Source organism: Rhamphochromis longiceps, linkage group LG16 (assembly GCF_057381845.1).
Source record: "Rhamphochromis longiceps isolate RC_006_pf linkage group LG16, R_longiceps_female_GT1.1, whole genome shotgun sequence".
NCBI lineage: Eukaryota > Metazoa > Chordata > Actinopteri > Cichliformes > Cichlidae > Rhamphochromis > Rhamphochromis longiceps.
This window is the reverse complement of record NC_140572.1, coordinates 39445817-39473318: the sequence shown is the minus strand read 5'-3', so window position 1 is coordinate 39473318 and position 27502 is coordinate 39445817. Positions and strand designations below refer to the sequence as shown.

General features: G+C 46.0%; 2 protein-coding genes across 5 annotated transcripts; both read right to left on the bottom strand.

Moving 5' to 3' along the window:
• Window positions 1-1880: 1880 nt before the first annotated feature.
• Window positions 1881-9415, bottom strand: LOC146651680 (interleukin-10 receptor subunit beta-like). Of its 2 annotated transcripts, none has more exons than XM_085385132.1 (7): window positions 9167-9415; window positions 8788-8911; window positions 4985-5157; window positions 3788-3954; window positions 2955-3105; window positions 2726-2871; window positions 1881-2631 (listed from the first exon to the last, which is right to left on the bottom strand). In XM_085385132.1, exons 1-7 carry the CDS (start codon window positions 9222-9224, stop codon window positions 2485-2487), a joined length of 966 nt encoding a protein of 321 aa, XP_085241258.1. In that variant the 5' UTR covers window positions 9225-9415; the 3' UTR covers window positions 1881-2484. The 2 variants fall into 2 exon arrangements, with proteins under 2 accessions (XP_085241258.1, XP_085241259.1); XM_085385133.1 differs by having other exon boundaries at window positions 3800-3954; window positions 9167-9414.
• Window positions 9416-13249: 3834 nt separating this feature from the next.
• LOC146651679 (interferon alpha/beta receptor 2-like) lies at window positions 13250-27361 on the bottom strand. 3 transcript variants are annotated; one of them, XM_085384256.1, is made up of 7 exons: window positions 27229-27361; window positions 22089-22221; window positions 20365-20540; window positions 19689-19840; window positions 15269-15425; window positions 14351-14472; window positions 13250-14118 (listed from the first exon to the last, which is right to left on the bottom strand). In XM_085384256.1, the coding sequence occupies exons 1-7, from the start codon at window positions 27266-27268 to the stop codon at window positions 14002-14004; spliced, it is 897 nt and encodes a 298-aa protein (XP_085240382.1). In that variant the 5' UTR covers window positions 27269-27361; the 3' UTR covers window positions 13250-14001. The 3 variants fall into 3 exon arrangements, with proteins under 3 accessions (XP_085240382.1, XP_085240381.1, XP_085240383.1); XM_085384255.1 differs by having other exon boundaries at window positions 27208-27271; XM_085384257.1 differs by lacking the exon at window positions 27229-27361 and adding an exon at window positions 24578-24893.
• Window positions 27362-27502: the final 141 nt, after the last annotated feature.

Sequence of the window (27502 nt, the reverse complement as noted above, 5' to 3'; positions counted from 1 at the left end):
GCCAAATTATATACACAAAGTCATAAGAATCACCACCCTTCTTCATCATGATATCAATACTTTTGCCCATAAGAAAAATGTCGTGAACAAATATATGACACACTAATATTTCACCAGTGTTGTAACATCACATCCTACTACTTATTCCTGCGTCTTTTAGGATCTTACAAAGCTTCAAACGACGCGTCGACTATTAATTCAGTCGTCGACCATTTTGATAGTCGACTAATCGTGACTAGTCGACTAATCGTGACTAGTCGTGGCAGCCCTAGTATGCACGCTGTCCTCAACAGCCATACTGAAACTGTCACAGTTCCAACGTCAGTAGGAAACACAGCCAGATAAACTTTTCAGGACAAACGAGACACAAAAGGAATTTTACTGGAAAGCAAAGATTGTTTCAGGACCTACAAGTTTAAAAGATTAAACCAGCAGCTCCAGGGAAGGTGACACAGATGCCTGTGAGAAGAACACCACTAAACCACTTCATACTGGGAGCTGAGGGATCAGGAGCTCATACCCAGGAAAATATGATTTTAACCCCATCCTGCAACAACACAAGTAACAGTGAAGAAAAGAAAACTTTGCATTTTCATCTCATGTTCCAATTACAACTTAGATGTGACAAAATAGGTTTTAAGATCAGGTGTAGAGGTCAGTTTGTTTTATAAATGATTTAGATCATTTCATTACAGATCATGAAACTAAAATAGACTTTGTTTAAGAGAGTGAAGAAGAAACACCCAGTGCATCATGGGAATCCCCGGCAGCCTACGTCTATTGCAGCATAACTAAGGGAGGATTCAGGGTCACCTGGTCCAGCCCTAACTATATGCTTTAGCAAAGAGGAAAGTTTGAAGCCTAATCTTGAAAGTAGAGATAGTGTCTGTCTCCTGGATCCAAACTGGTTCCACAGAAGAGGGGCCTGAAAACTGAAGGCTCTGCCTCACGTCTCAAAATAAAGTTTTTCTGGTTCTGAGTAAAACCCTGAAACTTCCTGTGCTGCTGAAGTTCTGCATTTCTGTGTTTTCAGCGAGGATGTGGTTAAAAGTGTTTTTTTGTCAGTAGCCTGTAAAAAAACATGTGATGTGACAGCTGACCTTTAGTCTGAGAGCCGGACCAAAAGAACAGCCCAGCAGAACAAAACATCATCGAGATGCACAAAATAAATAAAGGAGGGTTCAAATGATTCATAAATGCAGCTGAAGTGTGCGTCCACGCAGTGACTGATGGGAAAACAAGTTCAACTGGAGCGCCTCCTGCTGGCCTCAACGGCCCGTGTACAGGTAGCACTGGGGCCTCAGGGTGGCGCTACAGGGCTTTGAAATGAGGCCTGGCTGAGGAGTCGTCTTTGTCAGAGGCAAAATCAACTTGGTTGGCAACAGTTGCTCGAACAGATGTGTGGTAGACTTGCTTTTCAGGAGCTGCTACCGACAAACCAGCAAATAAACATCAAATATTTCCTCCCTGACATTTGTGAGCTTCCCTCAAACACACTCCGTCAGTCTTGTTGCTGCTGAACAATAAAATATTCAAAAAGTTTACCTGGTGATGTTCTCTCGCACGATCGCAGAAACACCAAACGACTGACACCACGCCGATGCAGTTCACAGGACAGAGCAAACGATCTGGAGAATCTTGTCGTTGTTATCGTTCCCCTCGCACGTGTTATTACTGCGATTTCAGCGTTTTCGCTTCACAACTAAAGCGTGCAGTTTACTTTGTGAGCACTCAAATGGAGTCCTGAAAAGCAAGTCTACCACACATCTGTTTGACCAACGCCACTTGATCTGGAACACCAGCAGCCAAGTTTGAGTCTGATTTAAAACGATGTTTCACGTGTTTCTGTAGCGAAGAACAATCAGAAGCATTTCATCCGTCACAAAGACTTTTATTAGAAATAAATCAGAGTATTTACAGTGTTCACACTTCTTCATCATAAGTTCTGCTGGACGGCCCGAATCCTGCCTGATGGAGATCCAAGGTGAACCCGCTGGAAACAGCAGAGGACGGCGAGGTCTCACAGCAGCTGGTGGCAAACCCAAGCCAACCTCATCCCCACATCAGTTATTACTACACCCAAACACACAGCCTGCAGGGCTACACCTTCACATGTAGTTATGTTGTAATCCAGTTACTGAACACGTAATTGAACTGGGCTACGAAGACAGAGCAGTAAAAGACCCAGACTGTCTCAGTACAGCCCAGCATCGGGTCACCTGGTTCCTACGAGCAGGAGCAGCAGAGGCTTCGGTTAACCTCCGACCATTAAAACCATTAAAAAACCAGTAGAAAGCAAAACATTTACATTGACATGAATAAACTATTAAAGTATAAACAGCAGCCTGTGACAGTGGGAACAGCTTCACCTGTTCTTGCTCGTCTTCATCACTTCACTGCTGCAGAGTTCACAGCTCTAAAACCTCACAGTCAGAGGCCGATTCTCAGAGTCTTTAAAGTGCATCCCACCCCCTCCTGCGCCTCCTAGCCCCCATCCTGTGAGGTATCAGGCTGAGTGCTGCACCCTCCTTCCTCCTCAGTCCTGTGGTCTGCTACGATGCTGACGTGGTCGCAGTGCTCAGAGGGCAGCGAGACTGGGTAGATGGAGTTGGGATCATTCAGCAGCAGAGACTGAGGGGGCGGGGCAGAAAGGTCAGTGTTAGATTAAAGAACACACACACGCGCACACACACACACACACACACACACACACACACACACACACCTCTTTAAAGTGTGGCGGCAGCACGACTTCTGGGCACAGGAACTTGGAGATTTGTTTCCAGTAGACCACCAGAGTCACCACCAGAGCCACCACCGTGGCCATGACCACAAACGCCACCACGGCCGCCACCCACGGAGCTGCATCCACTGTAAGAAAACCACACAGCAGCAGGTGAGCCCATCAGCGACACCTTGAGCGATTGCGACGGCTGTGTGACGGCGGTGCCTACCGTCACCGGTGCGCTCACAGACGACGTCGCTGTACTCGCTCGGTCTGGGGTTCATGTTGGTGATGATTTGGACCTGGACGCAGTATTCGCTCAGCGGGTCCAGGTCACTAAGAACCACTCGGTCCTGCATCATGTCACTCATTGTTTCTACCTGTAGGAGGCAGCAGAGGAGCTCAGCTGATTTCACTGTTTTCACTCTTTGAATTTTTAAAAGTTACAGTTAGGGATGCACCGATACTGGTATCGGTGCATCCCTAGTTACAGTGTGTAAAACATCATCACTAGCTGTCAGCAGTTTCTTACCCCTCACACTTTAAGTGCGTAGCTCTAACTACGGTGGCTGCTGTAGGACAAACATGCTTCTATGAGAGATCAAACACATGAAATTTGGACTGTACATCATAACGGTTGTGGCCGTATTCCTGCTACTGTTTGGACCGCGTCCACCTCCAAGCCTGTGGAAGGCTGTCAGTGCTGTTTACCTCAGCTGTCACTGGTGGGCGAGACGCCGCCACCTTTATTTAATCTGAAAGAGGCTGTGAAGCTCTGTGACAGGAGGCCAGTGCAAGTCAGGGAAGCTCAGCCATGAGTTGTTGAGCTTATGCTTAAGTGTCCTTAGCAATGCTGTTTCTGCTGCTTTTAGCTGGTTTAATGAAACTTTATTGTGCATCTAACATTGTTGCACCCAGACGCTTTGTGAACAAACTCTCGTGTGATATGAGAACGTAATCAAACTGTTTATCAGAGGGAAAGTGTGATTTTAGGACACTGGAGCCTGATATTAGCTGGCATAATGTTAGCTTCTAATAATATTAGAAGCTAAAACTACAAACCGGCGTTCCCACCTCCTCCTTCGAGCTGCTCTTCCAGTAGGTGATGTTATAGGTGGCCGAGGTGTACGTCTCCCTCAGTTCTGACTGCTTGAACACTGGGTCTTTAATGCTGACTTCCAAAGATGTCCCAGTGACATGAAGAGTCACATCAGGTGGACCGATGAAGGCTGAGGGGGACAGATGTGGAGAGACGTTTTTATTGGACAAAATCAAAGCTGCAGCTTCTCTAACAGTCCACTCCATCTGCTACAGCTCTGTTATGCCAGTGTGCTTGGAGCTGGGGAGGTTCCCACCATGACGGCAGACGGTTTCACTGAGGACACAGACAGAAACACAGAAACCAGGATTTCACTCTGACTGGACTGAAGTCAGCGACGGCGAGAGCTCTGACGAGCGAGACGCTGAAAAGCTCGCTCACGGTTTCATTTCTGATCGTCTTCAGCTCAGCGAGGCTCTTCAGACGTCCCCTGCTGAAGCAGTCATTGCATAACTGCAGACTCCCCACACAGCTGCTGCCACAGTCTGAACCGGAGCTGAAGGGGACCATCCTGATCTCAGGAAGCTTCTCTGAGAGCCACCAAATGGTCTCATTCACCAATCTTTCATTTTACCTCCCAAAACCTGTTCTGTTAGATCAATGATGACATTACACGAGGGAAAATAACCTTAATCATCTACAAGTCAGCTGTGAGGGTTATTATCTGCTGCCTTATAATTGTCAGCTGGCTTTTTAGCCTCTTCCTTTGTAAATACCAGACGACAGAGGGGAAAGTCTTGGCCTGGAAATCCACTAACATGGAAGCTTGGAACAAAACTGAGCAGCCGATGGGAGTTAGAGCAACATTTCCCACTGTGGAGCACATGTGGCACAACTGGAAAAGCTTCAGCTCTGTCCAGTAGAAGTGGCCAACGAGAGGATACCAAAAGCTCCCAGAAGCAAAGGTCTTGCTTTGTGCCTGCAGATTTCATAGTTTCAAATGCAGATAACTGCAGGGGTTAGATCCCCTCTCCAATCACTATGGGCTGGTTTTTTAGCACAGAGCTAAAATTTCCACCCGAGTGCCAAACGGGCAAAAGTTTCAGTGGGATAAACGACACCCATCAGCTCGTCATCGGCTAATAGTCGGTTTTCCTCTCTGTGTCACGCTACTGGATCAGAGACAAACGAGCTCGGCACATATGACGAGATTCACTTACTGTGTCTGTCCATGTCAATGACGTTACTCTCCACCCAGCTGGAGCTCTCGGCCCCCCGATGCGCCCGCACTCTGCCCGTGTAACTCCCGTGCACGGTGATGGAGGAGGAGGTGAACTCACATTTGAGGGCTGATGTGTTTGTGCAGCCATTGTTGTATCCAGTTGCTAAGCTTCTGTAACAGAGAAACACAGCGATGGCGTCACAGGTGTGACTTCAGACAGATGTTCTCCTCTCGGGAACACGACCGCTGTTCAAGAAGATCTCACGACTTTATCCTGCAGGACGTGTGACGGCACGAAGCAAAGAAACTAACGCTCACACGAGCTGGCGGTGCTGGTTACATCAAAGCTGGAACGCCACGTTCACCGTTTGTGCATCGGGACAGAAAAGCGTGCGTTTGCTTTCTAACGAGTCAGTCGAGTGGAGGCGTTTCCCAGAACAGAGACGCTGCAGATAAGAGGACGTTTCTGTTGTGTGAACACCTGGACCGCAACAATAACAGCTTCGATTTCACCACGGTCCTCACAAACCACACCACACATATTAAAATGGCTTCAGTGGGCCGGAGAGCAGGAGAAAGGCAGGTGCTGTTCTTCCTGTAAGTGATCTGATTGCAGCTTTTCAGAAATGTGGAACAGCAGGACTGATGGTGCAGATATCACAGATTCATATGCAAAGCAGGACTAAACCGGTCTGCAGTCACTGCGCTGTCCTCACCGTTTCAGAGCACGTGCATACTGTTTTTAAATAATCATTAAGGATCATCTGAAAACGCACAAAGGGAGCACATCGAGTGCTGACACTGACACCGCTTTAGAATCGTTTTTCAGAAAAGTTGGACGAGCTGCAACAAAAGGCTGGAGAAGAGTGTAAACCTCGACGTCTGCCAACTAAAGAGGAGGCCGGGTGTTTCCAGAGCGCACACAGCTGGATGGACACATCTGCATGGGCTCAGGATCATCACTGCGTCCACGCAAAGAAGACCCGGGAACGCCGCCGGCTTGCCTGAGCCGGGCACAGATGGAAGGCTGTGCCCTGACCAATCAGATGCTGAGATTATGTTTGGACATGACGGCGGTTGTGTCGGTTCCACAAACGCACCGCAGTTTAATCTGTTCATCTGAACATGACTCCGCCTCCTGACTTCTGCCTGAACGCACGTCTTCATCAGATCGATCTCATAAAGCCGAGATCTGACAGCGCAGGGAGGAGGGGCTGAGGTCGGAGGTCAACACCCACAAAGAAGCGAAGATGTTCCTGTGACGGTTTTACTCGACATCTCAACAGGAGAGAAAAAACACGACTAATCCACGAGTCTGCAAACACACTGTTCATCAGCGCACGGCGTTCTACAGAATAACCGCCGCACCTCTGCATCCAGGTAAATCCAGGTGTGATGGAAGGTTTACTCAGCGCTGAGTTTTAAATGTTTGTTCCTACAGAAAGACATCAGGTTCAAATTTATACTGCCTGCAGGAAAAACTCCTGATGCTGGACACGAGGGCACATTTATACAGACTCATGAAATCCGTTCTTCTTAGAATGATCTCTCCCAGAACAACAGCTGGAACTCACCGTTCCCCCGCTCTTGGATGAGTAACTTTTGTGACTTTGTGATTCCATAACTGCGTTTGTACTTCTTCTTTGGACACGGCTGTTTCAGTCTCCTCATCGCGAGGCACCATCAGCGCTTCACCTGGAGGTACAGGTGCTTCCTCATGCAGGGATGGCGGCGCGTCAGTTTGCAGATAATGAGCTTTTTGCAGGAGCCCAATCGGACACAGACATGGTGGGAAGAGTTGAATAGGGTGGCGTTTCATAATCTGACGGTAATGGGCTTGTCGTGGGGGTCAGGTTTGCTCGCACGCGTGAGTACATCAAGGTAGGCGGGTCTTCTCAGGGGCGGTCTGTGGATCTGCCACATCGGATTTCATTAGTTCACATTCTGCATGGATTATCTTACTGACAGTTTATCCAACTTCCTCTATGTGGCCTGAACAGAGTACATCCTGCGCTCACAGGCTTTATTGCAGTCACTGTTCCTTCAGTCCATGCAGACCCTGGGAAAAGGCTCGCGCCTTACTTGGGACAAATCCCAGCAGGACCTGAAGCTCTGCAGCATCGCTGAACCGAAGGGTTTCATAGGAGAAAGCATCAGCGGATGTTTTATTGCTGCAGCCTTTCATTTTTTATTTTGGCAGGAGTGAGCAAACGTGCACTCATTCTGTATGATGTCAGTAGTTTATAAAGATCTAGGAATATTTTAACTTTCCACGTATTCCCAAGCCAGTGTCCTGCAGGTAAAACTTCTTCATAATACTTTATGAACTGTCCAGAATGGAGCCTCTGGTGGGCCGGTGCTGGTCCCCAGGCCTCATGTTTGGCATCCCTGATTCAGAGAGCAACTAAAAATATGACAAAGCGAAGTGTGACCTGCTCCCAAACACTGAGGTGATCGGACTCTTCGGAGGAAGAATAACGTCCATTTCTGAGCCCAGCTGCTCTGGAATCTTTGATTTTCCACTGACAGCGACGAGTAAGACCCAAAGATTAAGTTTCCTTTTCTAGCTCGCAGTGTGATTAGGGGTGGGTTTTTATAATCGATTCATCGATTAAAATCGATTCTGGCTTGGATAACGTAAAATCGATTCATTAAAATCCTGAATCGATTTTTTTATGTAAATTTATTTTGCCCGAAATGCCAGAATCTCAGGTGAAATCTCACAAAATTTCAAGAACCACCAAACAGCTAAGAGAGTAAATGAGAGCAGGAACACGGATTCTGCACAAAGACTTAAACACACAGCGCGACCCGCGGATCAGAATCAGTGAGATGTCGCCTTTCTCACGGTCGGGGCTGAAAGCCGACAGCTCGCTGATTCTGATTCGGCGGGTCCGTGTGTTCACGCCCTTTATGCGCTGATTCTAAAGCTGTTAGTTTGATGTCTCTCCAAACAATATTGACCGAACCAGCAGCAAAAGAAGATCCAAACTACGCTTCACATAAACATCGTCATGTATTCACTCTGACTTTTACTGTTTTGCTTCGACCACGATGCACAGCTCTCTCTCTCTCTCCCTCTCTCTCTCAGTATACTTCAAGAACAGTTTCCCGTCTAAAAATCTGTTTTCTTCATTATTCGCTTACTTGTTACGCACAAGACTACCGTTGTTTACAGCGCTGTCGGCCGACTTTCTTTTTTTTTCGTTTTATATACTTCCGAAAAGAAAACCTAATTTCTGCCGTTCAATACTGAACAAATTAAAACTTTTTGAAATTATGCAAAATGCTGTGTCTCTAATAAAACCGCTGTAACTTCAGATTACAATCATGTGTTGATTAATGGTTTTCTTTCGTTTTTGATGTACTGCAGAATATTTTTATAAAATCCCAGAACAGGAAAATCACCTTCATGTTTTTCTGTGTTTTATCCTCAGCTACTTTGACACAAAGGCCTCTGCTGTGATGCTCACACCTGTGATAGAGTCTTGCGTGTGTCAGCTTCCTTTTTATAGATACAAAAATATGTAAATGTACTGATCTGAATTATAATATTTCTGACTGTCAAAATTTCCCATATTCAAATTGAATAGAATCGAATTAAATCGAATCGTGGATCGAATCGATTCGGGACCTTGTGAATCGGAATTGAATCGATTCTAGAAATCAGTGACGATACCCAGCCCTAAGTGTGATGATCGCACTCGCCCTCCTGAAGGTAAACATTCAAACTGAAAGTGACTCAGTTCTCTGACACTAAACTGCGATCACCTGAAGATGTCACACCCGCCGGTGACTCACCTGTACTCGGCCGTGTAGGTCAGAACATCGGTCGTCCCTTCAGGTGGATCCCACCTGAGCACCAGGTCCATGTTGTAGGACGTCAGTCGGACGTGGGTGGGTGCGCTGAGCCCTCCTGAGCCGGCTGAGCACAAACACAAAGACATGAGCGCTGTTCGCTGACACTAAAACACACTGCTGTCTCTTGTGCTGGGGTCAAAGTTCACCTGTCTGACTGAGTAAACAGCAGACTGTGCTCTGGGTTTCAGCTCACAGCTTTAGTTTAAACACTCGTCACTAGCTGAGCTTTCTTTTTGAGCTCCAGACGCTCTGCGCTGCCTTTCCCTCCGTCAGACCGCCTCCTCCTCCTCACCTGCCCTCAAAGTAAAGGTGTGCTTACCTGCGGAGCCGCACAGTGCGTAAAGCGCCAGGATGAAGGCGCACACAGAGGCTGCCATGTCCCCGGCAGGTTCGCCGCTGTCAGTGTGCTGTGATCCGGCTCCGAGTGTGTTTCCTGGTAGCTTTCACGGCAACAAGAGGCGGGGAAGTACGCGGAAGCGAAACTGGCGTGTGCGCAGAAACGAGTCCGGCTTCAAGGAATCAGAGCGCGCTGGAAAAAGTGTGGGTTCACCCAGAGCACGCGCACACGGGGTGTCACGTGCCTTTATTTATACGTGGGTTTATTTATGTGACAGCGCGCATGTCTGCTGCTTAGTCACAGGCAGACGAACCAACAGCACCGAGTTATTCCAAAACGGAACCGTAGCACTTCTCAACGTTTTCACCGACACTTACTTTTTACAGTGTGCAGTCACGTGGGCAGGTGGCAGCTTTAGGGGGCAGGGGGGTTCGGACTCGCGGTGTGTTCAAGCTGAGGCTCGGGTCAGTCTGTGGTTGAAGTCATTATGACAGTGGGCCTCATAAGGAAGGAAGGCAGGAGTGTGTGTGTGATGCTGTGAGGACCTGTTCACACACTCGTGGTGACGGAAACACACTGAAGCACAAAACATGCAGTTCCTCTGACGTCCAGTAGGGGAAGCAGCGAGCCCGTCCCCGTAGACTCCCATGTTAAAGCTTCCCAGCAGATAAGCATGTTTGCAGCACTGTTTGGTCCCTGTATTTAACTGATAACACAGCGAGCGATGACGAGTGATGGCTAAGGCCTGCTTAGAGACGTAGAAGCTACGCGGGTGCATGAGGCTCACCCACAGTGCTTTGCAGCTCTGGCTGCATGTCTCTACAACGCTGCATGAGCGGGATGGTGTTTGACTCTTCAAGAAACAAGGCCTCCAATTCAGGAGGAACAAAGCAGTCTCCACTCGACACTGGACTCCATGACTCGTGTGTGTGTTCCTGTGTGCTTTCACTGCTCTCTCAGTGTGTTTGGGATCATCGGCGTGCTGAAAAATGAAGCTGCTGCCAGTCAGATGTTTCCAGATGTTCCTGCGTGGTGGATCAGACTCTGTAATTCATCAGTTTAAGATCTCCAACAGCACTGACTGACCTGAAACCATGACACAGCCTCCACCGTGCTTCACAGATGGCTGCAGACGCTCACTGCTGGACCTCCTCCTGACCTCCTCGTACACACTGACCATGATGTGGATCCATCTCTCCATCACACCTGTTCCTCTGACCTTCAGTCCAGTTCTGGTGTCATTTTCAGCCTCAGTCTGTCCTCCTGTTTCCCTTCATTAAGAATGTCTTCATGACAGCATTTCTGAGGAGGTTTCAGTGAACTGTGGACCGTCGCTCAGGTGCTGTGTCAGGTCTGTGATGGATTTGACCAGTAAGTGTTTAAAGTTACTGGTTTTAGAGCATGTGCAGCGCCATCTTGTGCCAGTGCATTGTGTGACGTCACCCTCTGCCTAGTTTGGATGTTGAACTGGACAGAGAGTCAGAGAGAGGCGGCCTCATGGAGGAAGCTCATGTTGAGCCTGACGAAGAGTTTTGGGAGAGTGGCGCTGAGAGCGATGATGCAGATGTAGAAGTAACTGTCTCTCAGGATCAAAACAGCATCGCGTCCGTTCAAGAGCTGGGGAAGCTGTTTCATGAGCGCTGCGAGGAAGGTTGTGGCAAATGTGTAGTCCAGCCATCGACCACTGAGACAGCTGAAGAAGGACTTGGCCGGGTCCAAATACATCGATGGCCATGACCTCACCTGGAACTCTCTGGTTCGGTCGCCATGGAGTGCAACACCTCCATCCACGCACGTCTCACCACTGCTACGAGTGCACTCCATTTTTGCATTTTTGGTACACCGCTGGTCTGGAACATCTGTTTACAAGAGTGGGGGAGTATTCAGAGAGCATATTCCATCCCTGATACACACACACACACACACACACACACACACACACACACACACACACACACACACACACACACACACACACACACACACAGCATGAGCTGTAAGATAGGAGCCACGCTCAAGACCTGAATGAGGTCCTGCAGAGGAAGCACCACCAGGCTGAAGGAGACCGCCATCCTTCACCACATCACCACTCTGCACCTGTGGTGACCTGATGATGAGGTGTGAGCATCCTCCCCTGTAGAAGACAGCAGTCAGCCCCTGCTTCATTAAAACTCTGCTGTTTGAGCTCCTGTGAAATTCGACCTTGACAAAGTGCTCCTACAAAAGTGTGAAACCTCAAAAGTTAAACATACAGGACGACCAAGAGGGAAAAGTCCCTGTAGGTGAGCTTCATCAATTTATCGCAGCACCAGAAGCAGAGAGGAAACCAGAGGATGCTGAAAGTGGCACAAACAGCTGTGCTGGAAAGGAGGTCAGCAATCTGTCATCACACCATGATGTCAGACGAGGCTTCCGAGCTTTGGAGAGGACGTGTCTGCCACGCTCAAACACCGGCTCAGCATAAAGGTGAAACCTGACAGAGCTCTCTGCGACGGGACGGCCGTGCAGATGTTCAAATTCAGAAAACCCCAGAGAGCACAAACGAACAGAGCACAGCAGGTCTAACGGTGTTTGTACTGTTCATACTGCAGCACATTACTGAAGAGCTGCACTCTAAATGATTCCTACATTTGTATGGATGTGTGCATGTACATGTCTATACTGTTAGATAGCTATTACTTGCATATTTCCACAGCCCTTTATCCATAACACATACTGTGCATGCGTGTACATAGAACCTCAGCTACTGCTGTATAGAGCAGGGCTCTAGAGTGCAGCCAGTTTGGTTGCAAATGCGACCTAATTCCTCAATAATGTCACTAAAAAAATGGAGCAGCTGTTCGAGTAAAAAAAAGTCTCTGTGTGGCCGACAACAGACGACACTATGCTCATATCGTGGTCTAAGCCAATCAGAGACAGTCAAGGGCGGGACCTCTGAGACGCCCACGGTAGGATGTTCAGACACTGAGATGTTCAGTTCGAAGCCTTTGAGCCATTTTTAATTTAGACTTTCTGTTTATTTTATATATCTTGAGATATGTTAAGTTTAAATTTGAGCTCAGTGAAGCTCGTTAGGCACAAGAACTTTTTCAGTAACTGGGCTTTCTGGTAGAAATGTGCTCCAAATAAAGAACTTTGTGTCGAGAGGATTGATAGTTAATCATTTACAAATCAATACTGTCTGTATGGACAGCTATTATGGGTTAGTTTGTAAGGTTAGGCGCACAAAAAGTTAGTCTAGGGCCGGATATTGTGTATTATCTTATTTACTTTGTATTTCTTGACTTTCTATTCTTGGTATACTCTTTGTGTTCTTCTGCTATCTGTACCTGAGCTGTGGCAATGCACAAACTTCTCCTCCATGGGATCAATAAAGTCGTATCGTATTTCCTTTAAAATGCAAACCTACAAAAATACAAATACAACAATAAATACAAACAACATACACCTTAAAGATAGGGTGAGGAGTTCGGCCATCCGGGAGGGGCTCAGAGCAGAGCCGCTGCTCCTCCACATTGAAAGGAGTCAGCTGAGGTGGTTCGGGCATCTGACCAGGATGCCTCCTGGGCGCCTCCTGGGTGAGGTTTTCTGGGCATGTCCCACCGGGCGGAGGCCCCGGGCCTTGGTGTTCCCCCGGATAAGCTGGAGGAGGTGGCTGGGGAGAGGGAGGTCTGGGCTTCTGTGCTTGGGCTGCTGCCCCCGAGACCCGGCCCCGGATAAAGCGGAAGAAGATGGATGATGGATGGATGGCAAACATACATTCAGGAAATATCTGTTCCTTTCGTCTAGTCTTTTTTCAGACTGTGCAAATGTCCAAAGAGGAGCTCCAGAAAGCTGAAGAACTGTTGCTCAAGAGCACTTTAAAAGATACAGGCAGCCTCCCATTAGATGCACCGGAGGTATAAATGTGATGATTCTAGGTTATGTTCACAAAGGTTGACCTGTGACCTCGAGGGATTTGATCTCAGTGTGTGGAAGCTCGTCCTCACCTGCTTTAAACAGGTGAGTCCAAAGTGTGATTAATACAGCATCATCCACAAACCTTCACATCAGACTCTCAGAGTTCAGTTTGCTTTATTTAAAAATGAAAGAAAGACAAGTCAAGAAAACAATCAAAGAAAAATCATCGTATTCAAAGTTCACTCCAAATATGGGTGGAGATGGCTGCACAGGCATCCACCCTTCACTCCCCTGCAAACCAGATAAACTTGACTTTAAATGAAAAGCATGGGTCTGCTTATTTAGCACAGAAAGCAGGAAATACAGGAACACTTCACAATAACGCTTCACATATAAACTTACAGTAACGACACCGAGATTTTATGAAAATTTCACTTCCTGTCTCGATTAATGGGATGAAGAAGAGCTCCAGGTTATAAAAATATAGACACAGACGTTATTCAGATTCACAGGAGACGCTATTGTCAGGATTACATCGTCACAGGTCCGACAAAGATGGGAACGACCTGTTGTGGGACGTGTCCCTGTGGGAAACCGTGTCAGCTCAGCGACGATGACCATCTGAACTCAATCAGTCCAGGTGAGACTGAAGGACTGCATCAGCTGTTCAGGAGTTTGACATTTTTATACACGCGCCCCATTTTCAGGCTCAGAGCAAACAGAGCAGGACTTTTATACAAATATTAAGAATAGGTGGCAGAGTTAAAATGATCTGAGCTTGTTCAGCCCACTGAACCAAAGTTTGTTTGATCCAGAATCCACTGCGGTGGTGTAACAGATGCCAACCGACATCATCCATAAAATACTTGTTACACATCATTACACCTGAAGCCCCACACCCGCTCCGCCGGCTCCACCTAAACAGACTTCTCCGAGTGGCTCCTCTTCAGGCGGTCAGACGAGCCGTCGTCATGTGAGCTCTGAGGCGAGAGTCCGGGTGGAGCGCTTCCTCGCCGGTAGAGGATGACGTACGACTGGAAGAGAGGGCGGGACCGTTTACTCTGACCTCTGCTCAGTCACAGCAGCTCTGACCACGAGTACATGCAGACACCAGCATTTAAATAAAAACACCGTTAACAACAGCAGCAGAGGCGAAACACTGATCCCACACTGTGTCATGTGACTTCCTGTGGACTGCATCAAACGTAGTTTGTGTCATCAGATGATTGATAAACTGGTTAAATCTGATCGATTAGTCGCTGTTACCAGAGATTTGGGAAGTCTCGTTTTCAGCACACTGAAGGTCAGCCGGCTGCCGTAGGCGACCAACGCCATGAGGAGGAACACCAGCGCGCAGAAGGCCCCCAGCAGCACCACCAGCATGTACACTGAGGAAGAGACCAGGGTGCAGGTGTTAGACTTCCACCTGCACATTTACATGCCTGAGAGGAAGTGCTCGCTCTGAAACCAGGTTCCTCTTTCAGTCTTCGAACACGGTCCATGTGCCTTCATCAGGGCGTGAGGTCTGTGAACACGCATGTGTCCATACACGGTAATAAAACCGAGCTCCCATTGGCTGTGCCGGACGCACGAATGTGACATCATGTGAAAAGAAGAGCTAGGCTAATCACAGAGGTGCGTCTTACATACTACATTCAATTCAAAACTGACACTCTGGAGTTTCCTCGTGTCTCTGAGCAGTGAGAACATTGACATTCAATAAATATTCTAACTTATCAAACATGATTTTGTGGCACAAACAGGATTTCTTTATCACCAGACTCCAAATAAGCTACAGCAGCGTGTGGACAGAGTCTTCCTGTCACACCGTGGACAATCAGGTCAGCTTTAGCGCCATCATAAACTTGTAATAAGCATCGGCTCGTGTCTGGACTTCTGGACTCCTCCTTCATCTTATACCAGACCCTGAAACTAGCTGTCCTAACTCCTCCCCTCTTTAATCCAACTTTCTTTCCAATTGGGTCTCATGCTCTGGTGGGCGGGGCTTTGACCCCCTCTGTGACGTACTACAGAAGCAAGAGAAGAAGAACTCTGTGATAAACAGTAAAGTGGGTTAATTCAGCTGTTTATACATCAAAACAAGATAAAATTAGAGCTGTCGTCTTTTAGCTCACTAAACTGAAATGACATTAAGCAGGAGAGCAAGTCTGCAGCCACACATACGTGAGTTTCTGGGTGGGGGGCTGGTGAAGGCACACTGAGCTTCACTCGGGATGGCTTTGGAGAAGTGCGGCTTGACGGAGGCGGTCACACAGTACTCCACACCTGTCTGCAGGTAGCTGATCACAGTCTCCTCAGAGTAGGGCATATGCAGCGTGAACTGAAACACACAAACAGACAAAGTTCATACTGACGGTCCGACAGGCGCAAACAAACGTCATCATGTGACAGGAAGAAGATGCTGAAAATGGACCACGCTTCAGCCAACCCTGAGATCCCCCATCAAAGGTTGGTCATGGATCTGCTGCTGTGTGGTGTGGATGATTCACTGTGAAAAGTCCTGATGCTCAGCTTCACGGCCACCAAAATCAGAGTGTTCTCCAACGTGTCCACAAACTGTTTGTGGACCTGAGCTTAAACACGTGCACATGAACACAGCTGGTGAAAAGCTGGACAAGGTGAAGACTGAATGTTCTGGTTTGTGGGCTTTTTAAAAACACATGCAGAGGCACGTTAGAAAAGGAGAGCCTGATCCAACACAGAAGGAGGAAACTGACAATACGGGAAAACCTGCAGGTCAGGAAGCTTTTAAACCTTCGACCAAACCTTCACAGATTTCTGATTCTCTGCAGGCAGGTTTATGTTATGTAGTTACCTGACCTGTAGCTTCTCCACTAGTTCCTCCAGGTGGCGCTCTTTCCTCCATTTCTTGTCATTCCAAACAAACTGGTGCAGATGCACTGTACTTTGTACTTTGTACAGTGCATCACCTCCTGTGTTACAACCGTGATTTTATTTTTCCAAAGACAGGAAGAGCTGCAGCTCAGCAGCTGATCAGAACAGGAAGTAAAGCAGAACGACGCACTGAGCCGCTAACATGAGGAGCTACAGAGCGCAGAAACATCTGCGCCAGAGGTGGCCCTGTGTGGACTCATATATGTCTGGGATCAGAGACAGAAAGCTGTGAGGAAGCCCACATCCACAGGTCTGTGCTTATATCTCTGAGGTGTTTGATCAACCTACCAGCTGAGAAACGGTGTGCAAGTGTGCCTAGAAGAAGGCAAAGGGGTCCCACCAAACACCGATGGGGTTTAGATTTCTCTTTTGTTCATTCACTGACTGATAAAAATAAATGATTAACTCTTTGATTTTTGAAAGCATTCTTTGTTTACAGCAGTTTCTCTCACCTGCCTAAAACCTTTGCACAGTACTGTATATGTGTGTGCGTCACATAAAAGTCCACACAGGTGAGACGTGGATTTGCTGGACAAACTGTGTTCACACCTGAACATTTTAGAGAGTTCAGGGTCACTGAGGATGGACTCACTACTCATAATGTGAAAGTGTGACACGACTCCATCCTGGACTCATGATGTCGACTTCAGCAGAAAATGTTCATTTTGTGTACTCGGACATAAATGCGATGAAAGTCGTGTGGCTCGTGATCGATTCATAAAGTTCCATCACAGGGATATTTTCAGTAAGCTGCTGTTGCAGCTCGTTAAGTCGCTCGTATTCTGTGTTTGTGCAGTTATTGCCAGCTGTCAAAGCTGAGCATTAGTGAGTATCGAGGTTAAGGAGGTCGTGTCCCGCCTTCGCCCAGCCGCTGGTGGGCTGATCATCTCGGTGACGGCACCATCTCCTCCTGGTTTAATGAGCTTTAAACCTTTAAGTACCCATGAAGACAGCAACAACAAATCACTATAATTTTATAAACGTAACCACATACGACTTCTTGATTAAACATAACCAAGAAGTTTTTCCACAAAAGGGACACAGAGAACGAGAGGACTCACATCCAGCAGCAACAATCAGAAGATAATGAGCCGACTGAGACTGTGGTGGAAAAAGTTGTTTTTTCACCAAAACCCTCAAAATAACTGTTTTTCTTTAATGTTTGTTATGTATTTACTGTGTTTTTGCTACAACTGCTTTGAACTGCTTTTATTTTTCTTGTGAAGAAGACATTAAGTGTTGTTTTAGTGGATTTTAGCTCAATATGTGAATTATTTTCATCCTAGTTTTACAGGAAATACTGTGAAGTCGTACATTAAAGTTTTATTTGTAATAAGTATTTGATCAAAGCCAGAATAGTTGTTAGTTTGTTGCTCTGCTACAATCTGCAGGATACGACACATTTTCCAACATACTGAAGAGTTTATTGTTTTTCTCATAAACGTTTCACATTTGTACTGAAAATTTGCCATTTTTGTTGTAAATGTCTTATTTTCCCCATAAATATAAGATGGTTTGGAAAGCTGTGTGAAAGCGGAGCTTTTGAAAGCTGCTTGTCGTGCCTCGTGCGCACCTTTACTTCCTTTTTTGACACCAGACCGTGCGCCATGTTTTTGATGTAGGCTTCTGATTGGCCAACACTTCTGCGTTTCCACGTGGACGAGGACAATTAGACAGTAAGTGGTTGCACTTAAAGCACCCAGAGTATTAATCACATGTGTGGGCGTGGCCACAGATGTGCTGTCCAGCTTGACTCTTATTGATTGTGCAGAAACATCACTATTACTGCTACAAATAGGAATATATTCATCTTCATAATAACGTTTTGTTTGGGTTTTTGTTTATTATGCTTATTTTGGTCACAGATGTATTTTGGGGCGTGTGAACGTGCTCTTTGTGTTAGCGCCTCCTGTGTAAATGTGATACAGGCTATAAATCAGCTCTACACCTGCAGCCCAAACCTCCAGACGCTGTCTCACCTGCTTAACTCCTGACCCCGATCAGGGGGTATCAGCTGACCTCCACAAAGTGAATGAATCCTGCCTACCAGGACATGTAAGCGGGGGATTTTTCTGTAACTTTCAATGGGACTTTCAGGTCCTGCTTATTGAGGAAGAATCTGTCAATCATGTGTGTTTAATCTCCTCCAGCCGACATGTTCCAGCTCGCAGAGATGACTGACCCTCTTCTCTTGAAGCTCAGCGTTTCCTCGAACACAGGCAGATGTGAGCTGGGGAGAGGAAGACGCTGCCAAAAACCACAGAGTGAAAAACGTCAGCGGCGCCTCTCCAAGCCGCGAGGTGCTTAATAATCGTAGCGAGCTTTCAGACGAGCTGCTGTGTGGGTTTGCCGTTGTGATTTCTTGGTATTCCACACGGCTCAGAGTTTCACAGCATGTAAACGGCCTCCGTTACAACACGCAGGTGTGCGTGACGCGGGAGGATCCGAGGCTCTGCGGCTGGTTCGTCTCAGCATCAAAAAGTTCAAATTTTCCACAAAACACAGAAGTGCTGCTAAAGGAGCGTGGATGAGGTCAGCTCCTGTTTAAGGTGGAAGAGTAAATGTTGAGCCTCACCGTTTATTAACAGCAGGGCTGAAATGTAGGAAAGTTTGCTCTCCATGGAAAACTGTGTCGTCTTACATGATGATGACCAAGAACAAAAACCTACATTTGAATGAACCATGAGAACTTCACAAGATCATAAAACATTTCCTTGTAATAAGTCAAAGCGAGAGAAGTACTAATAAAAATCTGGAAATGTAGTCCTTCACAGACGTGTGCAGGAACTTTGTACTGTCGAGTACACCAAAAACACAACCACATGCAAACCCCTGTGGGTGTAGCCACAGGAGGAAGACAGGAAGTACCGTTTAAACGCACGCATGTTTGCAGAACTCAGATTACCAGTGTGACGGCGCCGAGACAACCGAAGCGCTCCGAAAGTTTAGTCGTAAAATTATTGTGTTGGTAAAATATTTGTTGTATTTGCAGCGGCACAAGTAAAGACTGTAATCTGAATAAATGTTGCTTCAAAACTCAAATCCTGATGAAAAGACGTGTTTGACATGTTCATTCATTTGTTTTCATTTATCGTTGAACGAGTCACAAAATGATTTTAGATTTCAATTTGTGTTTTAAACACTTTTAGTTTCTGAACACTGCGATGATTTACAAAACTTAAATATCCCTGAATTCTCTTTAATCAGAAAAGTTATTTTATACCAACAAAAAAAACAAGATTTACTTATAAAATAAAAGCCAAGATTCACTCATTAAAGAAAAGCTTGTATAACTGGATCAACATGTAAGGAACTTTCTGAGGGACACCTTTGTGTCCACACACACAAAATCTACAAGATAATCTAAAACAACAGGCAGAGTTTGTAGGTTGTTTTAGAAAAGTCTCAGTCTTTGTGTGTTTGGCCTTTTGTCCACATGTAAATGGGGTCCTGGGTTACAGAAAAACTGAAAGAAGACAAACAAGTGTACATTTATCTGGTTTTATGATGGTGGGGCAGCTTCTGGTTTGTCTGCATTCTTGTACCGTTAGGTTTAAATATCCACCTGACTTTTCTCGTATTTTGTGTTTTCATGTTTAAAGCAGTTCTTGGGGGTAACGGGGGAAACCCCCTTTTCAAAAAACACCCGAGTGCTGGTGGGCGTAGCCTGAGTGTACGGCCGACATACCTCCGCTCCGTCGCGGGTTCGTCGTACGTGGAAGACTAAGTCTGTGTGGCTGTCCTTCAGGTGCTCGCTCGCCAAGACTTCAGGAAGTGTGAGGTGCAGGATTAAACAGTTCCCACATCCAGACACCGCAATGTCAGGAGGTCCAATCACAGCTACAGAAAAAAGAAGAAATTCAGTCAGCTGGAAGGAGACTGGACACAAATCAGTACAGCGACACAAACACAGGCGATGATTTTAGTTTCTGTCAGCAGAAAAACCCTGAAGAGATTTCTAACCAGGGAAACTGTTCTCAAAGGAAAACGTCATGGGACCGTGTAACATCTGTTTAACGAAGCTGTGAGCAGGATTAGAAGAAGATGAAGCTAAATCATTAGGAATGTACAGGTGATGGCACGAACAGTCACATGACGTGGATACGGCGACGTATCCTGGCTCAGGGCGAGCTTTGATAAAACAACCACAAAACCAGAAAAATATGATGTTTGTGGTGTTAAATGCAAGATGGTGGGTGGAGTTACTGATGTAACCTGTGTTAATAGGAGTTATCGTTTTACACTGCTGTAAGGTTACAACAAATATGACATAATAATAGGTACAAGTGTGCTGTGTTGGCTCTCCATCACACGCTCATGCTTTCATCATAAAACTGGTAATGAAACGTGTTAAAGTGCCTCACTGTCTGACAGCGGCAGGAAGCTGTCCGATACCGTCCAGCTGGACCTCTGGGTGGCCGTGAAGGCCTGGACACGAGCTACGTAGTGGTCGAACGGGTCCTTGAAGGCTCTGGTCAGGTCACATGTTTGTCCCGCCCTCAGTGCCACGCAAGCCGGCACCGGCTTCCACAACTGCTTTCTTCATGTCGAAGAAAACAAAACACAAAGACGGACAGATTACTGTGTCATCCTGTGAAATAAACCTTTCACAGATGAATGAAGCTGTGGGCGTGTGCGTCATCCACAATAAATAACCTCACATCTGCCTTCAAATAAATATGAAAGTTTACATTTACTCAGAAAGGAAAGTGCTGACTCTGTATTTAGAGGTGCCTCAGAAACAGAAATGAAACATGAAACTTACTGAACAAAGGAGCTAAATAAGCAACAAACACAGGAGATATCATTCAGGATCAAACGAGGCTGAAATTAACTTTACTGACATTATTGTGACCTGACGTTTTAGTAAGAAGCACCTTCAGCCCAGGAGGTGCCAAACCTCAGGGACTGAGAAACCAAGAGTACAGTGAAGAATTCATGTTATAACACAGAAACTGCTTCTGTTTCTGGGACATCATCACTAGAATATCGACTTGAGTCATTCCCAGGCGCCGTTTTTACATTTCTGACTACAAAGCTAACCACACAGTCTCTGATGTACTGTATTTTCCGCACCATAAGGCGCACTTAAAATCCTTTAATTTTCTCAAAAATCATCAGTGCTCCTTATGTATGAACTCTGGTTGTGCTTACTGACCTGGAACCGATTTCATGACGTACACGGCGCTCAAAAATCTGTTAAAAATGTTTTACAACAACTTTGGTACAAGATGAAGCCGCACCGCTTGATGAACTATCAGGGGGTTACGGCAACTGTAGTCAAGGGGCCTCACGGAGTAATCTGGGTCCTAAACTCCGCTTCAGGTCCCAAAGTCAAACGAACACTGCGGCATCACCGAGAGTTACAAACTGTCTAAAATCTTTCATCTTTAAATAAAATTATCAGTGTTGCTGCTTTACCAGGTGTAACAATTAAGTTTAACATCCATGAAAACAGGATTTATTACGTTTAACAGAGTTAGAAGTTAGCAGGAAGTTCGCTCGCTAGCTTCCACCTAAGCATGATATAGCATGTTCTGACTGAGAGATTTCTGAAAAATTCAAACGTACAGCTCTGCTATCAATTCCAACATAAATGAAGACAGAAAACTAAACAGCAGTGACGTTTGCAGGGTTACTGAAGTTGGGCTAGCTGCTATATAATGATGTGCTACGTGATCGCTAGCTACACAGCTATGTTAGCCTAGCATAAACACAGTGAAGCTGGAGGATGAACGCTAACTTTTTTCCACTCGATAAAAGTTAACGTGAGGGTTCCTGATGGTTAGAGACAAATGCAATCGCATGGCAGGATGCTGTAAACGGACCAAACTTCAGTCAGGAGAACAACTGAGATAATCCATCCACAATATGAGGTTAGTCAGGAGACACTGGCTGGTTTTAACCTTTGTGCTGTGATAGTACTAATCACTAATCACTGCTCTGCCGTGTCAAACAAGACCAAGCGATCTGTCCAAGCTGCTCTATTAAAAAGACCAGTGAAAGCCTTTAAATTTAGCCTGACACTCTGAATCTGAATCGGTTTTGTTTGAGACAGCTTAAATTTCTGATCAGATTTTCTGAATACCTGGAGCGGACGACTTCTACCATGAATTGGGCGTCAGAGGGGGTCTGAGGGCCCGGCTGGAAGCTGAGTGTGTGTTCCAAGTTGATGGAAGAGATGGAAACGCTGGAGGGTGCAGAAAGGGAAATGCCCGTCGCTACAGAAAGGAAGAGGATATAAAAAAGTTTTAAAATAATCCTCCTGTATGCTTAGACAGGAAGTGTTTGTACTCACACAGTTTCGGCTCTGCAGATTTAAAATGAACCTCTCAAAACGCATTTGAAGTACAAACTCTCAGCTTTACTTCACGGAGTGGAATAATCCACTATTTTATAACAGGATAATGTACTTAACACTGTTTCTTACACAGGAGTGGATATATCTTTGTTTCTTCAAAAACAAAACTCATCCATCCAATAGTGCGAGGGACCATTTGCTGAGGACTCATTAACAGTTTGGTCCACAGAGAGAACAAAGACAAGATCGTGGACATCCACAGGAGACAGAGGGGGATGATCCCAGGATCCTTTCCATGGTGAAGAAAACCCCCCTTACAACATCCAGTCAAGTGAGGAAGACTCAACGTGAGGAAGACTCCTGTTATCGTAGGCCTTTACACACAGACTGACTCAAAATTCAGAATTTTTCAGATGTGAACTTGTCTGTAATGTTAGCATGAAACGATGAGCTCGTCCTGATGTTCCTGAACACAAAAAGGAAGAAACAGAGATTCTGGTTTGTCCGATGCTCGGGAGCAGGCGGCAGCAGGGAGGATTTCCTATTCTGATCCCCGAGTCGAAGCCTTGGGACGGGTTTCAGGATTGAGCTCCTGTTTATTAGAGTTGTGACCACATCTGAGGAGGCAGAGTACTGATTCAGAGAGCCGACTGACCCGCAGCAGCAGCTAGCTGTGAATCTGAGGGATGCAGGATTATTTACTGTTTATAACTTTGTGTGACTTGAGCTACGAGAGCAAGTGTGGCCAAACGCAGTGACCTGAATGGTCAGATATTTATTCACATGTGAAAGCTGGAATAACCCAGCGTGATCGGAGAAATTAATGCTTTAAAGCTGTTCGCTATCACCATCCTGACACTTTGGAGCTGAAATCATAAATGTGGGTGAGAAATGTAGGGAAGCTGAATCTGCAGGAACTTTTCACAAAACTAGTTTAGAAGTCGGAAATAGAAAAGCTTAAAGCTCTAATGTCCAGCAGGGGCCGACTCCTCTGGCTGTGAAATGAAGTCTGATTGCATAGAGGTCTGTGAGACATAAGCCTCCAACTCAAAAAAGATGGTCTCATTGGAGTAAGAAGGGACCTGAAAACAGGGAGGGTTTAGGGCGGAGCTACATTTGATTGACAACTGCATCGTCCCTCTGTCCTCGCAGGTCTCACATCAAATCAAATCAAAATGTATTTCTATAGCACTTAATAATACAACTAAGTTGACCAAAGTGCTTCACAGTCGGTCAGAGCAATAGCATAAGACAGAATAAAAACAGTTAGAAGGAGGACAAGAAACAATAAGGTAAACAGCATAACTAGCCGTCTGTGAAGGTTCTCAGTCATCCAGGTCATCGTAGTCAAAGGAGCTTGCCAGACGCTTTTCTTTGCAAGCTCCTTTGACAGCATAACTAGCCACGAAACTAGTTTGAATCAAAAGCCAAACTACAATAACACGTTTTAAGACGCAATTTAAAGACTGGATGGACTCGGAGGAACGAATATAGGGAGGGATGTTATTCCAGAGGCTGGGAGCTACGACAGCAAAGGCCTGACCTCCTCTGGACTTCAGACGAGACCTTGGTTGGGTCAGGAGCATTTGATTGGAAGATCTACAAATGGAGGCGATCGGATAGATACCTGGGAGCCGATTGAAAATTTTAAAAGTAAGCAAGAGAATTTTGAAATTGATACGGTAGAGCAGATCTACCTGCTCGTTTGTCACATCTGGGTTCAAAGCATCAAGATGATGATGAGGAAACATCTTCATGATGGGAATACATCACAGTGTGTCTGTGAGGTGTCTGTATGATGTGCTTGGATCATGACAGTGTTCTTTAGTTCTTTAAAGACATCCACAGGAGACGACGGATGTTTCACTCAGAGCTGCTCTGACCTGCCTTTTGGCCTACTTTGGACAAGTGGACTCTGTCACTCACCTTCAGCCTTTATTCAAAATGATCACGATTAAACCTCCAGGTTTGGGAAGGGTGGGTTTACAAAAAGAGCTTCCAAATGGGAATGTGGACAGTTGGATCACCTCCAGACCTTTCACCCGCTTCATTTACAGAGAAACAGCAGCTCCATTTGATCTCCTGAAAATCAGAAACTGTGCAAAGAAATGTCTGTAGTCTCTCAACTAAGTGAGTAATATTCCTGTTCAATCCCGTGAAGTAAAGCTGAGATTCTGCACTTCAATCACAGAGTCACCGCTATAAAAGGCTGTGACTGTTCAGAGACCTACAGCAAAGAGCACTTCAGTACAGACTGAGAGGGAAATGAAACTTACCTGAGCCACAGACAAGTGGCTACTACATAAATGCAGTGCAGGCTGTTGGAAGAAAGACATACACATGACAGCAGAGTCAGCGTTTCGTCACAGGTAGTGACGTTCCAGGTGACTAATTCAGGGATCACTTGCACCGAGCCAGACTAAAAGTAAGGAAAAGGACGAGTCTGCCGTTTATGTTCAGGAGTAAATCAGATGGGTGGCTCTTTGCGTGCCGATTAGCAGTGCGTAGCTAACCTCCTGCTGTTCAGAGACTGTTTGCTTTATCTGGATCATGGACCTTTTCTTTATGGTTTGCGGTTCTGTGACAGCGGTTAGCAGTAAGTTGACTGCTGTTACTGACCCAGTGGGCGTGTCCCAGAGATAAACTTTCCCCCTTGGACCAAAGAACAGTGACTAACATGAAGGTATGTTCAGTAGTTTAAATGGTTACCTAGGCAACCAGAGCTTGCAACGTCCGCTAGTGGCCAATCATCAGCTACAAAGTGCGATGACTTCCTGTGTGGCCAGTATCCGCTCTTTGAGTCTGACATCATTAGCTGTTTCCGGGTCCAAACTCCACTTCAGGTCCCAAAGTCAAACGAACACTGCAGCATCACTGAGAGTTACAAACTATCTAAATTCTTTCATCTTTAAATAAAATGATCAGCGTTGCTGCTTTACCAGGTGTAACAATTAAGTTTAACATCCATAAAAACAGGATTTATTATATTTAACAGAGTTAGAAGTTAGCAGGAAGTTAGCTCGCTAGCTTCCACCTAAACTGATCTACGTCCCTACCCTCACCTATGGCCACGAGCTGTGGGTAGTGACCGAAAGAACGAGATCGCGGATACAAGCGGCAGAAATGAGCTTCCTCCGAAGGGTGGCTGGCCTCTCCCTTAGAGATAGGGTGAGAAGTTCGGCCATCCGGGAGGGGCTCAGAGTAGAGCAGCTGCTGCTCCACATCGAAAGGAGCCAGCTGAGGTGGTTCGGGCATCTGACAAGGATGCCCCCTGGGCGCCTCCTGGGTGAGGTGTTCCAGGCATGTCCCACCGGGAGGAGGCCCCGGGGCAGACCCAGGACACGCTGGAGAGATTATATCTCTCGGCTGGCCTGGGAACGCCTTGGTATTTCCCCGGATAAGCTGGAGGAGGTGGCTGGGGAGAGGGAGGTCTGGGCCTCTTTGCTTAGGCTGCTGCCCCCGCGACCCGGCCCCGGACAAAGCGGATGAAAATGGATGGATGGATGGATGGATGGATGGATGGATGGATGGCTTCCACCTAAACATGATGTAGCATGTTCTGACTGAGAGATTTCTGAAAAATTCAAACGTACAGCTCTGCTATCACTTCCAACATAAATGAAGACAGAAAACTAAACAGCAGTGACGTTTGTAGGGTTACTGAAGTTGGGCTAGCTGCTATATAATGATGTGCTACGTGATCGCTAGCTACACAGCTATGTTAGCATAACATAAACACAGTGAAGCTGGAGGATGAACGCTAACTTTTTTCCACTCGATAAAAGTTAACATGAGGGTTCCTGATGGTTAGAGACAAATGCAATCGCATGGCAGGATGCTGTAAACGGACCAAACTTCAGTCAGGAGAACAACTGAGATAATCCATCCACAATACGAGGTTAGTCATTAATATACTGCTGCAGGGGCTGGAGTTACATCAGAAGGGTTTAAAAACTGAGTTTTAAAATGAACAGTGGTGATAAAAACCGAGAGAGGCCGACAGGGATCACTGACTGTTTTTAGGGGCTTGTTCAGATTAAATAGAACAAAATACAAAACATGTTAAAAACACAACAGCCTTAATAAACCTGGCTCAGGGTTCATACTCATCACTTAACAGCCAGATCCCTACACTGACTAGGGAGGGAGCTAAACCTGACATGTATTATAGCATGTAACACTGTAAGATATCTATGACAATATAAATAATCTGAAATTAGTTCAGAACTTTTACTTTAAGTGTCTAAATTCTTCCTTTAGCAGTGTCTGAACATTAACTCGACACAGGCTGCTTTAAAACCTAAGAACAGAAATGCACAAGGACCAAACCCAAGCCTCAAGATCCAGCTGAAAGTTTTACTTATCGCACCTTCATGGCACCATTATCAAGGTCCAGAGACTTTAGAACAATAATATTATAGAAAATCTGAGCAATAAATCACTTTACTGTCAGTAAACTTCATTATCAACTTTTATATTGTGATTTTGTGTCAGTCTTTTGGCAAATGAGCAAAAGTCATTCTACAAGTTTAAGGAAGTGAAGAGAAATGAAACCAGAAGTAACATTTTACAACAAATAATAATGATAATTAGTTATTTAAAATGTTATTAATATAATAGGTCATTTTTTAGACTGTCACAGTTTTTCCTTCACTACCAGTCTGATTTCCTGTGACCCCCTCCTCCTTTGAACTCCCCCAGAAACAGATTCAACACCCCTGTAAACCTGCTGAGAGCTCAAATCAGACATTTCCTGTAAGTCCATGAGTGCTTCAGTAGAAATAAGAATGATTATTAATTCTCCTGCTAACATCCACACTCACTCTTTTCCTCCAATACACACAAACTTCAATGCAAAGGTGTAAAAAACCAGAGAAAACAACAGAAAGCTTCAGTAACCCCCCACCTTCACCCCAGTGAGCATTACCAAGATGTAAATGCAGAAGCAGCAGCATCCACAGCCCCATCGTGTGTCCATGGACTGTGCCAAAGTTAGACTGCTTCAAGGCGGCTGATAAGCTGTTTGTGGGGCTGAGGACAACCTATAGAGGGAGGGGAGGGCAGCACAGGGGCATGTGTTATTGTACAGCTCTGAGTTTCTGTTTCCACAGAAGTCCCTCCCTGCTCACACTACAGCTCCAGCTCCTGATCACAGAGCACACAGGACGCCAGCAGCACCGTCTCAGACCTTTATTGGTTTG